The sequence below is a fragment of the Ranitomeya variabilis genome, chromosome 6 (assembly GCF_051348905.1).
Source record: "Ranitomeya variabilis isolate aRanVar5 chromosome 6, aRanVar5.hap1, whole genome shotgun sequence".
NCBI lineage: Eukaryota > Metazoa > Chordata > Amphibia > Anura > Dendrobatidae > Ranitomeya > Ranitomeya variabilis.
The window spans coordinates 351,671,626-351,691,482 of NC_135237.1; the positions used below are offsets into that span (position 1 = coordinate 351,671,626).

General features: G+C 37.6%; 1 protein-coding gene across 4 annotated transcripts in view; it reads right to left on the reverse strand.

Moving 5' to 3' along the window:
* Nucleotides 1-6,861: 6,861 nt before the first annotated feature.
* The window catches only part of ATXN1 (ataxin 1), a 393,158-nt gene continuing 380,162 nt past the window's right edge, over nucleotides 6,862-19,857 (reverse strand). For all 4 annotated transcript variants that reach the window (XM_077269930.1, XM_077269931.1, XM_077269933.1 and 1 more), the window contains 2 exons: nucleotides 17,091-19,116; nucleotides 6,862-10,426 (listed from right to left, as the gene is read on the reverse strand). In XM_077269930.1, coding sequence (XP_077126045.1) covers nucleotides 9,902-10,426; nucleotides 17,091-18,947 — 2,382 coding nt within the window. In that variant the 5' untranslated portion in view covers nucleotides 18,948-19,116 and the 3' untranslated portion in view covers nucleotides 6,862-9,901. The remainder of the gene's footprint in view (nucleotides 10,427-17,090; nucleotides 19,117-19,857) is intronic.

Below are 19,857 nucleotides of genomic sequence, written 5' to 3' on the forward strand. Positions count from 1 at the left end.
TGGGTGAAGTCTCCAATTAGTTTCAATGGAAGACTTTAGTCTTTTCACGCAATGACAAGAAAACAATACAATTCAGAGAATATATACAATAACTACTTCTTGTGGCAAGATTACAAAGAACAAATATTCTTAACTGTAATTGAAGAACAAACATTAGGAGCCTTCATTCTCTATATCTAGATTGCAGGAGAACCTACTTAGATAATACATATGGAAAAAGTGATATTTGATTTTAGAACAAAACCTTATGTAAACATTTTTCAAAAATAAAAATGAGAGGAAGAACTTATTTGTGTCTTCGATAATAGGTTTGACATTCTTTTTTGTGAAAGGTCATATATATATATATATATATATATATATATATATATATAAATTCAAAAGTGCTTAGTGAGCTGGTTGTGAAGTAGTAATGATTTTTGATTATTCATATTTGTCATTATCATTTTACTCAAACCGGCTCATTTGTAATATTTTGTAAGGAAATCAATTAACGATATGGACTTGAAATGTGCATCCTCCCATGCTTTGCTGCTGTAGGTAAAATGTGCATAATTTGCAGAAAACATATGACTGTCGTAGCTTCTAGCAGTAAAACCTTGTATTACTACCAAGGTCTGAGATGAAGCACAGTGTGATGCTGACACTACAATGACACCACCTTGGATAAAAAAAAACCTTGGTCTAAAAAATATTTGAAAATTGAATAGCTCTCCTTAAAGATGATCAGTCCCCAGATTTCACATTGCAAATGGCATATATTATTAAAGGGGCACTTTGCTTATTTTTTTTGTATGGGCCTAAGAACTTATCAGCCGTTCTGGCGTCGATTCTCCTGTTCTGGTGACATGAAGTTGACAGAGCTTCTTCTCTTCCATTCTACTCTGTCAACGCTGATTAACTATTTGAAGAGAAAGAGCTGCTCTGTTAACATGAGGTCAAAGGAAGCCAAAGCCTGAGGTGGCAAAGATTGACACCAGGCAGAACAGTAATTTAGTTGGCAAATGCCGGCTGATAAGTTTTTAGCCCTTATAAGAAAAAATAACCAAGGTCCCAAATAACCCCTTTATGTAGATCTCATAAATCTGATGAGGCTACTGTGCCTACGTTAAAAATATATGTTAGAATGTTTGTAAATCCTTTTTTTTTCAATTTACCCATCTGATATTGACGATAGAATGAGCAAAAATGCTAATTTTAATATCTCTTTGGAAATGTTTCATAAAGTATTATGAAGTCATTCTACTATAGGTATTTAAAGCACGGTCTAAGAGATATGTATGACAGCACATTGTGAAATCTGGTGACAAATCCCTTAAGAAATATGGTGGCTGGGTATCATCTGTAATGGATCTCACCACCTCATGCTTACTAATTCTACACTCACATAGGTCATCATGGAAACACGTAGCATGGGTAATATTTAGCAAAACTGGGAAAAACTATTTTCTAAAGGGTCTAGAATATCTGTGCCACTTTACTTCCTGTAGTTTTATGAAATACCCCCAATGTTTTATGCCCAGTGTTATTGATATCATTTCCTAAACTGAGGGGGCCAGGGTTTACCTTGGAGTAGTGCAGTGAAATCTACACTAAACTTCAATGGATAGTGTTTAGACAAAACCAGGAATCGATAAATTAGAATTGTCTACCCATGAACCTGACTAATCAATGTTCGTATAGCAATAAAAATTATATTTAATCGAATACTACAACAGTAAATCATTATGACGACCCATACAATAACACATAGAAACATCCAATTGTAGCGACCCTACAATTACACTATTTATAAAATATTTATTTTACGCGCTCCAGTTTTGGTCGACTTCATTTTAACAAAAGGTAAATTCAAGCTCACAATTTGTTTAGGTCCAACAGTCATAATTAAGTATAGTTGTCCTTGACAAGCCATCAAAAAGTAGAAATTGTCTCTGGCTAAAGCCATGTACACCTGATCATCTAAACTCGACAGATTTCTATATACAATAAGAAAAAATAGCAAAGTTTTTACCTTTCTACTTTTGTATACAAACGTGAATATCCGCGTGTGTGCGCATATGTATAAAAAACATTTTTTATACACCGACGGACACACACAAACACACACTCACACACATACACGCATATATATATATATATTTATTTACTTTACAAAGTATGAAACCCATCATTGTTTCAATAGAATCCATGTCTTTTCAAACACTGAATTACTCATTCCAACATTCATTTTTTGTGCAATTTCATTTAAGCTTGTCATGTACTCCTAAATATGAGTGCTTCTGAAAAATAAAGGTATACGCTTCTCAGATTAGGTTTACATAAAAAAAAAAAAACTACCTATATATTCCCACAACATACAGTATAGTGCTACGAGAAAAGGTTCTATCAGTAAGGTAACACATCTGAAGCGAGGTCATCCGCGTAAAAATTAAAAAAGAATAAAGTTCACTCCGGAGTAGAGGTGTGCAAAGTGTTTGGATTTGTTTGTCATTTGGTTTAACACAACACTGTAAAATACAGTAAAACCTAAGGACCTGACACCAATGTGGAGCCATATTAAAGTGCCGCCATTTTTCTTATCTAGTCATTATGGATAAGGAGGCCAAAATAAAGACCGTATGAGTGAAAATGTTCTCCGTTTTCAATATTTTGTAAGCATCCTACCACAGATAAAGTGCCCGAGGGGCACAAACTGGAGTGTTATCTGCCCAAAATAAGCAAATAGTGCATTTTTTGTCTTTTTTTTTAACTTTTGGCATCTTTGTTACAAGTTTAGTTTTGATTATTTTTAACAGAAATGTGAAAACTTATCAGTTTGGTTTGTCAAATTTTGTTCGACACTAATTTGGCAGCACATAATATACTGTCACATTTTCACATGCTGCTATATATATTGCCTTTATTTTACACCTTTTTTTGTGTGTTGTCCCAGGCTGAAGGTAAAAAACACAACAAACATTTATATATTGAACATCCCTACTCCAGAGTAGTGAAAGTGCTGCTTCTGGTCACGTGTACCAAACATACACCAGCCCCATCCCTGAGTAAGAGGTGTGAAAATTGTCTAAAAGTTAGCCGATAGGAAATAGTAATGATGTCACATTCTGTGAAACGATGATGTTATAGACAGACATGATAAAAATGAAATGTCTCCAGGTTGGTGTAAATGGTAAAATACAGACGGAGAAGGTTGGGGGGATCACTTAGACAATGGAAACGTAATCCAATGAAAGACATAAGGCAAAAAGAAAATTTTGAATCACCCCCTACCTAATGTGACCCACATAAAATGGTCATTAAAATCTGCAAGCAACAGTCATTAGTTTTATAGAAATCCCTATTGAGGATCTTTTTCTTTATTTACTCCCTGACTAATTTATTGGTGATTGTGTTTTCATTGTAAACTCAAATGTCTGGCACTATAACTATAACCAAAAGATAAAAGAACAGAAAATACAATGACCGATGTCAAATGCTATTGCAAAGAAGGGGACGACGGGAAACAGTGAAAGTCTGGTTTACTATAAGCTAAATGTCATATGAATAGATGGTAAGTATGCCTACTATTGTTACACCTCTTAATCCACCCAGCTCAAGAAACAAAAAAAAGAATACGAGTACCATGAAGTTCTACACAAAGATCCAGACTAGGCCATACCAAAAGAAAACACAAAGTAAAAAAAGTAGCCATTTATGGTTTCACAAACACTCGTTGCAACTGTATTAATAAGCAAGTGCGTTAAGAATGAATATAATCATAAGATAATATCTAAGGAGATATACATTGACAGGATTGCTCATCCCACGGTTCTGATAAATTCCATAACCGACCAACAACAGAGAAACGCGTCAACACCGTAACATGTGAAGTAAAAGCAGCAGTCCATCGCCTCCCTTCCTTCGCTCAACCCAATAAGTGGCCAGCACATAACATTTGGTTGCAAATCTTTGAACAAAACAAATTAAAAAAACAACACTATTTAAGCACCGAACCCCCCCAAAACGAATACGGTATGCAAAAAGCTGGGACACTGAAAAGAGTATAGACAGCAATTGCAAAAAGTACAGGTATTTTATATGTTGTTGGTTAACGGAATTATTCTTTAACACCCCACCCCCCCACGAGCATGCAATAAAAATAAGTATTTGCCCACCTCAGTAGCAATTCAATGGACTGCTGCTTTAAAGTTGCTTGTATCGTTTATAGCATTCTTAAAAAAATATCTATTACTAATTGGTGAGGCACCATTATGTTTGGTGCCAACGTTTCTTTTGGGTTTGCTGAATGTAAGGGGTAGAAAAATAACACTTCACCTGTATGTATACTTTGAAATGTAAAAAATATATATGATGTCTATATACACATATATCTCTATCTTTTTTTTATTTTTTGTATCTCTATTTTTTTTCTCACTATACATATAGCTATATATACCTGACCCTGGAATTACATTTAGTAACGAATGGCAGAGCCATGAGTTAAGGATATTAAAAATGTATAACAAGTGAAAAAAAAGCAAAAAAACAAGTACGTGAATTACTCATATTACAATCATTTTTTATTTCACGTGGCCATATATGTGAATTATCTCTATACAGAACAGTGATGACACGGAGCTTCCTGGACACTCTATAGACAGGACTGGTGCCCATGGATATACTGGGAACCATCGACATGTGTTCCTATGTTGCAAACACGGAACCTACAGCTAGGATTTCCAACCATGAGCATATAAATTCCTATACCAGGATACAAAGTTCTGAATTCATTATAGAAATGTGATGCCATCATGTATAGAGACTCTATATTGCATCTGAGGATGAGATAATAGAGACGTTGCATAGCAACCAAGTTATTTTTGCCTTGTCTCCATGCAGCTGCTATAATTCCCCCCCACCCCACTGCTGACAACTCCGCACACCGAGGTGAGATACACTCTGATTTCTAGAGAGTGCATGCATGTCTAGGCGGGCATGTATGCGTATATAGGTCTATATATTCACATGCATATACACGGGCATATACATATATGAACATGCAGCTGAGTGCTACCGTGGGACATAGATACCGGGATACCTGTTTATAGGATGCATTTGGGATGGCCCTGAACAACTCACTCAAGAAAAAATCATTCATCTATTGGTATTTAAAAAAATAGATCTGCTATTTGTGTAGCCACCATGTATATTATGAAGGTATACTGTAAGTTAGATAACAGTCACAGGCACAGCCTAAGACGAGGAGGCTTCATCAGCTCAGAAAAGACTGCCTCGAATTCTCACATAAGAGGTATGCAGGTCATCTCTCGCTATTTACTATGCTATATATAGATAGAAATCCAACATGTACATATGTTGGATTTAAAGGGGATAGACTTACCCCTTTAACATCAGGCAGTGGCAAAACTTGATTCTTGTAGGCCCCAATGCAAAATTTCCAACAGGGCCTCCAACTATCACGGGTCTTTAATTCTTTTAGTCTTCTCATACGTGCCAAAAGGACCTTTTTCGGCCCACTCTGCACCCACAATAGTTACTCCCCTGACATCTATGACATCTGTATCTGTCATAGAGGGGCAGCTTAATATTTTAACATGGGTACAACCCTTAATGGCTGCAGTCCCAGAGATCCATAACTCCAGACAGTTCACGCAAACCGTGCAAATGGGCTCATGTGCAATCTTGAAACAAATGACCAGCACTTTACTAAACTTAATTGGTAAAAAAAAATTAAAGGTATATTGCTGGGATATGTCATGAGTCATGACTTTTGAATAGTGGGAGTCTTACTGTTGGAACCCCTATCAATCTTGAGGGCAGAAAAGTTAACCCTTTCGCCATTGTTGTTTAGAGAGCAATGCTCCCAGCCACTTGCTGCAGAAGGCTGTATCATGGCCCTCTTCACTTACACGGAAGTGGCTGTGTTGCAGATCACTTCCCTGCTGGGCAGGTGAAATGCTGTATAGAACTCGGTCCCTTCAATCTCAGGTTTGGCAGGGGCCATAGAGGTCGGACCTCCGGATGACATGCCATAGCATTAAACCTATTCGAAATGATTGATTCTGTCTGCGTTGACAAGTCACAAATATCAACCAGCAATGACTTTGTTTTCCCCTATGGTCACTGTATGTCCTAAGGTGTCTATGAGGGATCTCCCAGACTGATGTTTTGGAGCAGGAACCACTGAAGTTATACAGAGTTTGTTTACAGGTGCCCCAATGAATTTTTTTAGTAAACTTTTCACATGGTTTAGTGGTAATTATGATTCCATACACATCCTCATCCCTCATACCAAATTAAACAGAAGAAAAAAGTGCCCTGAGGATAATAAGTACATCATCAGTCCATCCAAAACTACAGAGGACAGAAGTACAATGTGAGACACGGGATGGGGGAGAGAAGCTTTGTGGAAATGGGGTCCAGGTAGATGCAGCACTCAACAAGCAGTCTAAAAAAAAAATTGCGTATCAGATTTTTGAGGTTCAATTGAATAGACTAGATGTCTAAGTGTAACAGAAGAGAGGTTGGAGCTATAGAGAGTTACAGTATGATATACTGGTTCATTGCTACAGTCTTTATTTTTCATCACCTATCTTTTATTGCTTCCTAGATTGGCTGAAGTATTAGTAGTTATAAGGGTATTGTGAGCGTTATCCTCAGTTTACTTTGAGGAGATGGTTATTGCGCTAAATATATATTTCTCTCAAATCATTTAAAAAAACTTTTTTTTTCAGAATAGGGAATATATATATTGATACTTATATCTATGTAGATATACATCTCTCTATATCTAACATATATATATATATATATATATATATATATATATATATATACATACACATAGATAGATATCAGTATAGTCAAGATACAAACATCATTATATATGTTGCCTTAATGTGTTGACTGATATATTAGCCTTGCTGTATTTTCAGTTGCTCGCCATGGGAGGAATTGGTGAAAACATTATATTAGGGAATTACCATTTCATAAAATAGTTTAAAACTGAATGAATGCTGTAGTAATAATAATTTCAGCCCATGAGCTGTTTTCAGACGTAGCAAAATGTCTAGACGTATCTTTAAGGAACCTATTCTAGTCCCTCTGTAGCCATCCCTGCCGCACTAATATATGATAAGAGAGCTGTACCTGAGAGCTTGCCGGTTATTAGAATAGGTGCTGTGTCATTACAGTCAACAGAGCATTGAAATTCTGGTAAATGGAGGCACTGCAGACAATTTGCGGTCTTGATGATGAAAAGAAAAAAGAGACTATGTCCATTCATAAAACAATTGGCAAATTCAAAGATTCTATAAGAAATTAAATTCCATGGGAAAAGTTTGAACACTGCAGAAAGTACAATTTTTTCTGCCGTTACAAGCAAATAACCAGTTTTCTAAAACAAAAAAAAAGAGATCTCGTCTCTTGAAGCTACATTTCAACTAGAAGATGGAGTTATGGTAAAGAAAAAAAATTAACTAAGCAAACAACCTAACTTTGGAAATTAGGGCCATTAAAGCCAGTATGTGCAAGACTCAAGTAAAAAATATCACAATATACACAACATCTAGAACATCTAATTCTGAAGGCTAAATATGATACCGAGAAAGGAAACGCAACAGTGATTCCGTAATAGGGGAAAAAAGATGTCACACCTTTTCCGGGAAAACCTCAACTAAAACAAGAAAGGGAAAACACAAGCTCATTTTTTATCCACAAGAGCAAATTGCCATATTAAATATAGTGTGAACAACTAAAATTAAAAAAAAAAAAAAAAAAAGTGTATATAATACATATGGTACACATTACTTTTTGGATTACGGTGGGAAATACAAATTGATATTTTTCTCTGTGCAATATATGGTTTTTAGCAAAATGTTGTTTTTTTTTAACATAACAAATGGGCAAATATGCATTTGTACACATAAACGTCTTGTACTCGTGACTATAGGTGCTTGGTGTAGAGGTTAATTAGAAGGTGAAGACACACAAACATTCACACACTGATGCAGACATCCATCCCCATACGCTCTATTACACTGCGATTTCTCAGAATTCCTTCTCAGACTCTATTCAGTGTGACAGAAAGACTGAAACTGAAAGAAACACTACCCTAACACATTAGGCAGGTTAATAGTAAGTAATTGCTACATGTATCCATGTTCTTTCAGCTGTTCATTCCTGTCTCTACAACATTATTACATTTAATTTGCAGGAATTTCATTCAAATGCGCGAAACTTAAGATGTGCAAACTGCAAGATTTTTTTTTTGTGGTTTTATTTTTATTTTTTGTTTAAAGTCCATCTTTTATTTTTTTTAAAACACTGGACAATTATTTTTACGTTTTCTATCTAGCTTAATATTTCCCTATCAATTCTCTGTAATCATGTCAGCTCACGTATGACTTAAACCCCTTCTTTTCTAAAAGTGCCTTCTGTAAAGTAGTCCTTTGGGACAATAAACGGTCACAACCTAGGTCAAGAATTACATTCATCCCTTTGAAACCACATTAAAACTTTCGACATCTTGCTCTAAGAAAGCTCTATGCATTTTCATGTAGGTTTCAGTGTTGAAAAATATTTAAAAAGAAAAAAAACATATTTTTTTTAAAAATACACAGATTAAAAGTGAGATACAGTACTTAGCAAACATTAGACCAAGATGCTCGGCAATAAAGTGTGAACAGCATTGTAAGTGCTAATAGACAATCTCTAATCGCTCCTCCAGTTCTTGTTCCTTAATGTGTCACACTCAACGTTAAAAAAAATAAAAATAAAAGTGGCACCAGTTGTAACTAAAGAAGAGAATTGAACACAAGATGGTTGCACCCATGTTGCAAGTAATTGATGTTAGTGCTCTATACAGGCAATGTGCTTAAACCTTGGGAAGCACATGCCGAGTTTACAGGACATTTACTTGCTATACTATAAGAAATCTTTGTCCCGACTGGATTCTGCTAGCGTAATAAACCTTATAGACTCTGCATCCTGTCAAATTTTGCTTGCCTTGTTCCAGGGGCAATCAAATGCTTCGTCAGCAGATCTAACATTGGAAGGTTTACTAGTAATAATATAAAATTAATATCAAACATATGACTGTGTTTTTCACAGCACAAAATTTTAAAAAAAAAATGTTTAGAGCTAAGAGGTACTCTGACCCTCAAACATTAACATGTGCAGTTAGGCTTTCTCAGGATGAATTTATGGTACTGTAGACCAAGTGCCATTTGCCAACGTGATGTAGACGTAGATGGTTATTCTCATGTTTTGAGTCACTTGAAATGATTTCAGATGTTCACTGCAATCTATGGGGCTGAAATTGTGAAAAATATACCACACCAACATGAGACATGGCACTAGATTCGAACCTTTTATGAGACCAAATGAAGAAAAGGTGAACGTAGATAATCTTCTTCCTGACATACGTATATGAATTGGTATCTTTACCAGTTACCAAGATAATGACATTCAACTGGGATTGTTTGTGCCAGTGACCTACTACAGAAACAAACCTGAAGCTATACCCTCCCAATAAGGTGCAGCCAACATCTTTCTTCATTTCCCTTGTAATCCTTTCTGAAAGAAAATGCTGAAGTCATTTGAACTTTGAAGTTGACATCCTGCAACTAAATCACAGAAGCCATGTCTATACAATCCCATCCATCAAGAACGCAGAAAGCTTAGCCCCCCAAATCTTAGCTACTGCACGAGTGAACACTTGTGGAAAGAACTTATGCATCAACAATCTCCTGAAAGATACCAGTCGCAACTATAACAATGTTATAACATAAACCTAAAATAAGATGATAATGTGTAAATACTGGGTTATTTATTCTACAGTACAGTAATCTGAATAAAAAGACAAGGGTAAGCCTATTTTTTCTTCTCTAAACATGTTTCACTTGCCTACATTGGATCGACCTTCGATGCAAATCTTAACCTCCTGAGGAATAAAAGAAGGCTTGGGAAGAGTCAATGGTGGTTCATCTTCAGATTTCTCTAGTTTTCTTGATTCTGGGGCAGACCACCTCCTCTTCCTTGTCACCATGGGTTTGCCAGGTTCAATTTTGGCTTCAAAGGTTGCAGGATTCAATCCGGCAGGGCACCTTAGTTCACCATTCTCAGAGGATACCTGTGCGCTTCCCTGATTAATCCCATTCTCCTGTTCTGCATATCTATGTCTGTTTCCTGACATACTGTCATTCTTTGGGTGCTTCAGCAAGATGCTAGCTGAATCCATGGGTTGCCCCTTTTTTATGGAGCCATTTTTCAGATTCTTGAGTGTAAGCGATATGCAGACATCTCCTACGGACAATTTTGAGCATGGTAAATCAAACAGCTGGCTTGTTCTCTCAGGACTACATGATGACCAGCCTTGGCCAAATACAAAAAATGGATATTCTATCAAGACTTCTACGCTGACCTGCAGAGATACAATAAAGAAAGATATACGATAAGAATGTACAGTATATGCCACCTACCAGATCTGTAGTGGCTAATGTCAAAATTACAATATTTTTTAACTTTGTTTTATATAAAAAGTGATATGGAAAATTCTAAATATCAAAAAATTTCTTACACAGTTTATTTTTAGTGATGAGCGAGTATGCTCATTGCTCGAGATTTCCCAAGCACGCTTGGGTGACCTCCGAGTATTTGTTAGTGTTTGGAGATTTAGTTTTCATCACCTCAGCTAAATGATTTACATCTAAAAGCCAGCTTGAATACATGAGGGAATTCCCTAGCAACCAGGCAACCCCCACATGTACTCTGGCTGGCAATTAGCTGTAAATCATTTAGCTGAGGTGATGAAAACTAAATCTCCGAACACTAACAAATACTCGGAGGTCAAAAGGGACTACTATTTTGTAAAATGAAAACTACCTTGGCAAAATAAAAACAAGTAAGATTTAATCATTGACTTGTGTCAATTGACAAAAAATGGAAGTGTGTTCTAAAAAATTAATAGAGGCTAGAATTATGAAAACTGATGTACTAGTTAGAGATGAGCACATACATTTGAATGGAATTGAATTCTACTTGAATTTTACAAAAATCTACATTTGCCAAAATGCAGATTATTTGTAATTTGCTTCTGTGCAGATTCAGCAAAGTGGCGGCCTCTGGAAACCATTTTTCTGAACCATAAAGGGCCACAAAAAAATTAAAGAAATTGAAAAAAATCTTATAGTCACCTTATCACTCACTTCTCTAGCCCCTCTGCTACTCACTGTCACAAATCTGGTCCGCGCTGCATCTTCTGATCTATCAACACTTACACTGAAATCGTGTTGTCAGGACACCATGACCTTCCACGCATCTGCACAGAACCCTCCAGGCCCTCATGAAAGCTGGAAGCCCCTGCTGAGTGTGAGAAGTCCAGAGATTCTAGTACAAATGACAGCGGGTCAGAAAATGCAGTGTGGATCAGACCAGTTTCCGTGAGTGGTGAGGTGAGTAAAATGATTTTTACATTTTATTTTACATATTATGCTTATTATGCTCTGTGGTCTAGAGAGATATGGGCCTTTTATTTACTCCTAATTGTATGGTTTTTAACATTGGGGCATTGTGCATTTAGACTGTTCCGCATAATTACTCCTAGAACAATGACCTCTTGGTAACGAACATAAAAATAAAAGCTAAATAAAAGGTCCACTTGGCGCATAAAACCCCCCAAAACAATACTCAAAAGAGCAGCGGGAACATAATAAGAGTAATGTCCGACCACTTTTGAGTTTATGACCCGTCTTCTTTAAAGGCAAACTATCATCAGGAAATTAAATATTATTTTCAGGTTTTTGTGTTAACTGTTCTTTTTTTGTAATGTTGCTTTTTTCCATATCACAATCTGGATTAAAAATTAAGAATAGAAGTCTTGGAATGTTCACTCTGACCACTGGGGCCTTTTTAGACTCTAACTTCTTATTGTTTTAGGAAACAACACATGTACATAGCCATAATGTCAGACGCTAACCCTATATTTTGTACCTAAGTATCTAAAGAGTCTGAAAAAGTCATTGTGAAAGTAAGGTAAGCAGAATCAGCTATGACATCGCCTGTTGTGTTTGGTGGATCTTGTGTTATCAGCTGGGTATAGAGGTGTCATTCATGATTGTAATACTACCTGTGATGACAAAGAGCTTTGCTGGAAGCACCTTCTGAATGGACTTTTGTAATTTAAAGTCTAAAAAAGGCCCAGTGGTCACTGTGAAATTTTGAAGATTAGCAATTAATTTATTTTTTTTTTATAAAGATCAAGATAGGAAAACAATTGCCCAAAATTTTGAAAAAAATAAAAGTAAAAACACAAAACTTTGATTTATACAATAGGTTATTTATAGCTTCTTTAAATATATATATATATATATATATATATATATATATATATATATATATATATATATAAATATATGTATATATATATATATATATATATATATATATATATATATATACAGTACAGACCAAAAGTTTGGACACACCTTCTCATTTAAATATTTTTCTGTATTTTCATGACTATGAAAATTGTACATTCACACTGAAGGCATCAAAACTATGAATTAACACATGTGGAATTATATACTTAACAAAAAATGTGAAACAACTGAAATTAAGTCTTATATTCTAGGTTCTTCAAAGTAGCCACCTTTTGCTTTGATGACTGCTTTGCACACTCTTGGCATTTTCTTGATGAGCTTCAAGAGGTAGTCACCGGAAATGGTTTTCACTTCACAGGTGTGTCCTGTCAGGTTTAATAAGTGGGATTTCTTGCCTTAGAAATGGGGTTGGGACCATCAGTTGTGTTGTGCAGAAGTCTGGTGGATACACAGCTGATAGTCCTACTAAATAGACTGTTCGAATTTGTATTATGGCAAGAAAAAAGCAGCTAAGTAAAGAAAAATGAGTGGCCATCATTACTTTAAGAAATGAAGGTCAATCAGTCCGAAAAATTGGGAAAACTTTGAAAGTGTCCCCAAGTGCAGTGAAAAAACCATCAAGCTCTACAAAGAAACTGGCTCACATGAGGACCGCCCCAGGAAAGGAAGAGCAAGAGTCACCTCTGCTTCTGAGGATAAGTTTATCCGAGTCACCAGCCTCAGAAATCGCAGGTCAACAGCAGCTCAGATTGGAGACCAGGTCAATGCCACACAGAGTTCTAGCAGCAGACACATCTCTACAACAACTGTTAAGAGGAGACTTTGTGCAGCAGGCCTTCATGGTAAAATAGCTGCTAGGAAACCACTGCTAAGGACAGACAACAAGCAGAAGAGACTTGTTTGGGCTAAAGAACACAAGGAATGGACATTAGACCAGTGGAAATCTGTGCTTTGGTCTGATGAGTCCAAATTTGATATCTTTGCTTCCAACCACCGTGTCTTTGTGTGATGCAGAAAAGGTGAACGGATGGACTCTACATGCCTGGTTCCCACCGTGAAGCATGGAGGAGGAGGTGTGATGGTGTGGGGGTGCTTTTCTGGTGACACTGCTGGGGATTTATTCAAAATTGAAGTCAAAAAGTGTGCAAAGCAGTCATCAAAGCAAAAGGTGGCTACTTTGAAGAACCTAGAAAATAAGACATATTTTCAGTTGTTTCACACTTTTTTGTTAAGTATATAATTCCACATGTGTTAATTCATAGTTTTGATGCCTTCAGTGTGAATTTACAATTTTCATAGTTATGAAAATAAAGAAAAATCATTAAATGAGAAGGTGTGTCCAAACTTTTGGTCTGTACTGTATATATACACACACAGGGGGTTGGACAAAATAATGGAAACACCTGGAAACATCAACAAAAGTTAGTTTACAATGGTGTAGGTCCACCTTTTGTGGCGATTACAGCCTCAATTCTCCGAGGTACGGATTCATACAAGGTGTGAATTGTTTCCAAAGGAATTTTAGCCCATTCTGCAGTTAAAACATCCTCCAGTTCTTTGAGCGACAATGGCGGTGGAAATCAACGTCTAACTTGAATCTCTAAAATCGACCATAAATGCTCAATAATGTTGAGGTCTGGGGATTGTGGGGGCCAGATGAGATGCTCAACTTTATTAGAATGGTCCTCGTGCCATGCTTTAACGATTCTAGCTGTATGAATTGGTGCATTATCATCCTGAAAGATGGTGTTCCCCTCCAGAACAGTGCTTAAACCATTGGATGCACTTGGTCACCCAAAATGCCTAAATAATCTCGGCTGTTAATTCTTCCATGAAGTGATATCATTGGCCTGGCGGATCTCCACGAAATAGCACCCCAGATCATCTGAGAACCTCCATCATGTTTTACGGTTGGGAGAAGGCAGTCTGGATGGAATGCTTCTTTCAGCTGTCTCCAAACGTACACTCGGCCGGAGGTCGTTAATAGGGTAAACGATGATTCGTCTGAGAATATCAGATGTTTCCACTGCTCGAGGGACCAATTCTGGAGTTTTCTACACCACTCTAAAGGCTTGGAAACATTTGTCATTGAGAGCAGCGGTTTTCTAATTGCAGCTTTTCGGTGGAATCCAGATTTGTGCAGCTCCCGACGAACAGTTTTCGTGGAAACTGGGTTCTGTAGGTGTTCATTGAGCTCAGCAGTGATTTTCGGAGCCGTGGTTTTGCGATCCTCTCTCACAGCTCGCTTTAGAGTCCGACGGTCTCTCTCAGTCAACTTTGACTTTCGGCCGGACCTGTGCTTTGCTGTGGACTTTTTTCCTTCTCTTTCAAATGCAGTCATTACTTTGGAGACAGTACCTCGTGACACGCCAAGCATTCGGGCACTTCCGAGAGGTCTGCCATTGGTAGGTTCTCATCAATGTTCTTACAATTATGCAAAACAAACAGTTAATTTACATACACATATCACATAACACAAATAATCAACTACAAAACATTACCATATGTCACGGTTTGCATGCTTATCACATGTTCGAAGATTATGATGCCAAAACGTTAGGTGTTTCCATTATTTTGTCCAACCCCTGTATATATATGTTTTCATTATTATTTTTTCCAGCATTTTTTTACTGGCTTTTTCGTTTCTTTTTTTTTTGTTCTCAGTTCAACAATGAAATAACGCTAGAGGTTTCTGAAGCAAAAATACTCAAATAAATGCTCATTGTCTTCATTGGTAAAGTAAAAAGTGTCTCCTTAGCACAAAATGCATTAAGATTGGTCAGGTCACTCTTTGTTCTAAAACCTGATACTCAAAAGACTGAACATATGAACAGGAAGTTGTTTTTACATAAGAATGCATATGTTCATTCTTTTGAAAATTTTCTGAGCTCTTCTTCAGTTGAGTTTCAGAACCTTCCCACCTGAAAAAGACTTGTGCACATACCCTAAGCACCCCGTCTTATTGGGTCTAAGATATCTATTTATTAACATGCTAAATTTGCATAGCGTAATCTACAGATCTACCATACTTTAAACCCGTGTATCATTGATACTGAAATTGTATTGCTTGAATTGAACGGGGAAAGGGTAAGGGCTTCACAGTGATTAAAAGACATTCTTAAAACCAGGGTCCATGACATTAGCAATCAGGGACTGAATTCTAATAAAATCTATGTTAGAAGAATTCTGCAATAAATGAATATAAATGTATTAGAAATTAGAATATAACTAGGAATATAGAGAACTAATGACCATTCATAAAAAAAATTGTAATATGATTTCAATTGCAGTTTGTCTACTTGAAAAGTGATAATGTATTTTAATATATAAATCATTTCATGCTGATGGTTTTACAGATGTATGTTAGTTCCTGTTCACACCTCAGGGTGTATTCTGGCTGCATAAAATTCTCAAACCAAAGCAGTCAGATATTAAATGTGCAAATTAGAATTTATTGCAAACATTCTGTAAGATGGTGACTAAGAAGCTAATGCAATATGCCATATATAATTTACATTATACACCATATAGGATAATATTAGGAGGTCAATGGCAAAATCGTACTTAGAGATAATAAAAAAAAATAACAAGAGCAATAGCAACTCTTACATGTCAGTTCTCTCCTTAGCTGTAGAAGGCAGAGAAAGGAAGAGGAATGTTTCATATCTGATGGCATTTATCCACAGCATACACCACAACATGCTGAAACAAATACAGCGACCAACAATACTAAGCTACTTGTGATATTAGTCACTCGTAGCTGGGCTTGCCCTTTAAAATCGTGGGTGGGGGGAATTTAGTTGGTTATTTGTACATGATGTTATCATCCAGATTTCACAGTTTTATTCTCAATAACTAGGGAACCGATCTAAAGTGGGTTAGGTAACAGGTCTGTCCTTATGTGATCTTCTAATACATTTCAGACATTATCGCTGGCAGACACAGAATTGTGTTATGTGGCCTATATACAGAACAAGAAAAAATTTAGGGTAACCTACAATTTAGGTGGACTGAGAAAGGGGGCTGCTTAGTGGAACCAAATGCGGTGTAGACATTAGGAACTGTGACTTACCAATCTGCCAACAGAGTACAGAGCTATGTAAGCAACGTGCCCAATCCTTCTGCCGTAAGGGGAGAGTTAGGAGGCCCCTATGAGATCAATCTTCAAAAATCAGTAAATGTCATCCGAGCGCAGTGAGAATCGGAGCACAGCACTAACACTTATAGCAGAGTTTGAGCCGAGTGTCATTAGCATCGAATGCTATATGCTAGCGTGACTCCACCTTAAGTGTTTCCTATGTGAGAGTAAAAGGCGCTCATTCACCTTCATTGATTATTAGATGGATTATCAACAGCTGTTCCTCCCAAAACCTCATACAGAAGCACACTAAGTTTGGCCAAGCCTGCATGTGTTTTTAATGGGAGACTGGAGTAAGTCACCACCTGACACAGTTGGTAGTGGTTGAAAACAAAAGGATCAGGCATTAAATATCAACATGCCTAATCCTTCTTCTATAAGGGGAGAGTCAGGAGGCCCCTATTAGATCAATCATCAAAAATCAGTAAATCTTTCCAAAAGGTGTGTATTTGGCTTTACTTTGTTCTAATATGTGTAGAGGCCTTAAAACATTTGAATTAAAGCAGAATTTTACAATATACATGTTACAGCACTCCTGCCCCAGCTCCCAATACAACATTCACACTCACCTGTGCCCTGTGTTCTCCAACAGCGAATTGTATCACAGCAATGCCTGGACTATGGCTATTCTCAATCCTCTCAACTGTGCTGGAGTCTATTTTCAAGTCGTTGCTAATATCAGCGCTCTGTATGAAGTCTTCTGTTTTCAAATCCTCTACTTTTTTTAGATCACCATTGGCTAGCTGAATGATTGACCCTTTTGCAAAATAAGGGGGCAGTGTAGGTGCAGCTGCCATAGGAGAAGCAACAGACTGTACAACTGGGAGGTGGAATTGAGCCGGAACCAAAGCGGTCTGGTAGGCTGTTTGAGTTGTTAGTGATTCAGCACTGTAGTTATCGCTTTTAGGAATGGGAGTAGTGACAAATGTATGAGGCACTGCTGCAAATTGGGGAGATGAAGTGACAATAGCAGGCGCTACCCCCACTGCAGATGATTCAATGTCCGGATTGCCAACTGGTATGAGCAAAGGCTGAGTGCCAGGAATCACCAAGTGCTGTGGCAAATTTCCAGGATAGCCAATGGTTTGCTGCTGACTGCTGAGATAGCCAATAACTGGCTGTTGTGTACCCGCATAAAAGGCTGCAGCAGGCAGCCCAACAGAAAGTTGCTCTGCTGCACTGTGAGTTGTCTGGATGACTGTGTGAGGAGATAAAGTGGCCACTGTTTTTACGCTTTCTGCGCATAAAGTCTGTTGTGGGGATAAAGCATAGGACCGGTGGGCTGGTTTTCCTAAGTGTAAGCTTCCCTTGTTATGAGCTGTTGAGGGTGAGGTTTCTCTCTTAATGGTTTGTGGAACATCAATGTCCATGGCAGCTGTGTTGCTGTTGGGCACTACCATGACAGAGGTCCGAACACCTGAGTGATCCCGAGCACCAAATTCTGTACTAGGGTGCACCACTATGTGCCTTGTCTCATAATGTTGGGAAGCTGGTTTATTATTGCCTGCTTTCAATAACTGTGCATCTGTAGAGGAAGGAACTAAAAATCCACCATTTAATATTTCCTTGGCTTGTGACCTGGAACTCTCTTCTTTCTTTGTACGGTCCCTAGCAATAAAATGAGCTCCTGAATCAGAGTACTGCACAACCACTTGGGAGGAAGTGCCCAGGGTCAGTGTGTGTGGAATCACTGGGTGGGTATGTAAATGTACTGGGATAGTTGGTGGTGATAGAGTTCTGGCTCCACTCTGTGATGAGCTGGAAATATGGACATATTGACTTGACTGGGTAGGTGGTGATCCTGCTGCAATCAATCCAGGAGTCCGATCTAGATGTGATTCAATTTTATGCCCATGCTGGGTTAAGCTGCTTACATTTGCCAGCATAGTGGAATACGCTTCCATCTGGGTGCGTTGTGATGGAGTGGTGATTCCTGTTGCTGCTGAGGATACAGCGCTTGATGTGGAATTCGATGTAGGTGAAATTAGCTGCGAATTGATGAATCCTGCATATGATGGTCCACTATACTGCGGCCCAATAAACTGGAACGTGTGGGGCACATTAGTATATTGCACGGGAGATACAGATGCCCCTGATTGAGACTGCGCAGTTTGATAAATGGCAGGAACTGTTGTTACTGTTGGTACCGACCTTGGAGCACTGGGGGGAGAATAGTCTATACCAGTTGAATGTGTTTTATGTAAACCTACCCCCTGCTGTAAACCAGCTTCTATTGAAGTTCCTGCATGCCCATGATGACATCCACCATGGCTGCTTACTGTGGTGGGGAGCCATGATAAACTATTGGTACGGTGGTTTTCATTTGTCGTTCCGACTGTCTTCTCTTCAGAAGGTCGACTGGTGGCGGGAATTTCACGTTTCTTTGGTGGCAGGCTTTCATTGCTCCTTTCTTGATTAGATTTCATGTTTTGCTTTCTGCCACCCCCGCCGGCCACCACTGCCTGCTCACTGTCTGACTGATGCTGATTTCAATCTCGTGAAGGGAAAATCACATTTAATTCCTGAAGGAAACCCAACAACTTCATGGGGAATCATCTCCCTGGGAGCACAATGTTCCAACGACTGATGTGGAATCTAGAAAAAATACAAGACATGAGATTAGTTTTATAGGGATTTATCTAAAACCAGACAGAATAAAGCTTAGCACAGGTGCATGGCAATTTTTTTTCCTCCTGGGCTAAATATTTTCTCAATCTACAGTAAGGAAAATATGTGTCCGAGTTGAATTTTGGCAAAGAACAAACATTTCTATAAATATAATTACTCGTTGGTAATAGAGAAATTTTACACATTAGTGATTTTGGTCTCTATCACAAACACTTTTTTTTTTTTTTACTGTTTTAACCCTTACCATCATATAATGTAATGATAAGATTCTATATGGACAGGTGGGGTGGAGGAGGAACTTGGACTCTAGCTTCTCCAACCTCCTCCCATCTCCATAGAATCTTATGAGCAGCAACTGTCATCTCTTATCTCAGCAATGTAAAAATCTGTCTTCACTAAATACAGATTTTAACCCATAATTGAGGATTTTCAAAATTAATGGTCAGTCCTGTCGGAGAAAGAAGCAGTTTGATGTGATACGACATATTACAAAGTTACTTATTTTCATGTGTACTACTGATTTCTGAAATAAAAATTAAAACTACGGTTACTCTATATGTTTGTTTACAATTTTCTTTCTAAACTCCTGAAACAACTCACTCCTTAGGTTTCTTTGGTCCATGTTCAGTGTGGCACACACCATGATACCAAACAGCACAGAGACTACTTTTCACTCCTTAAATAAGCAGACTGACTGACTACAAGTTT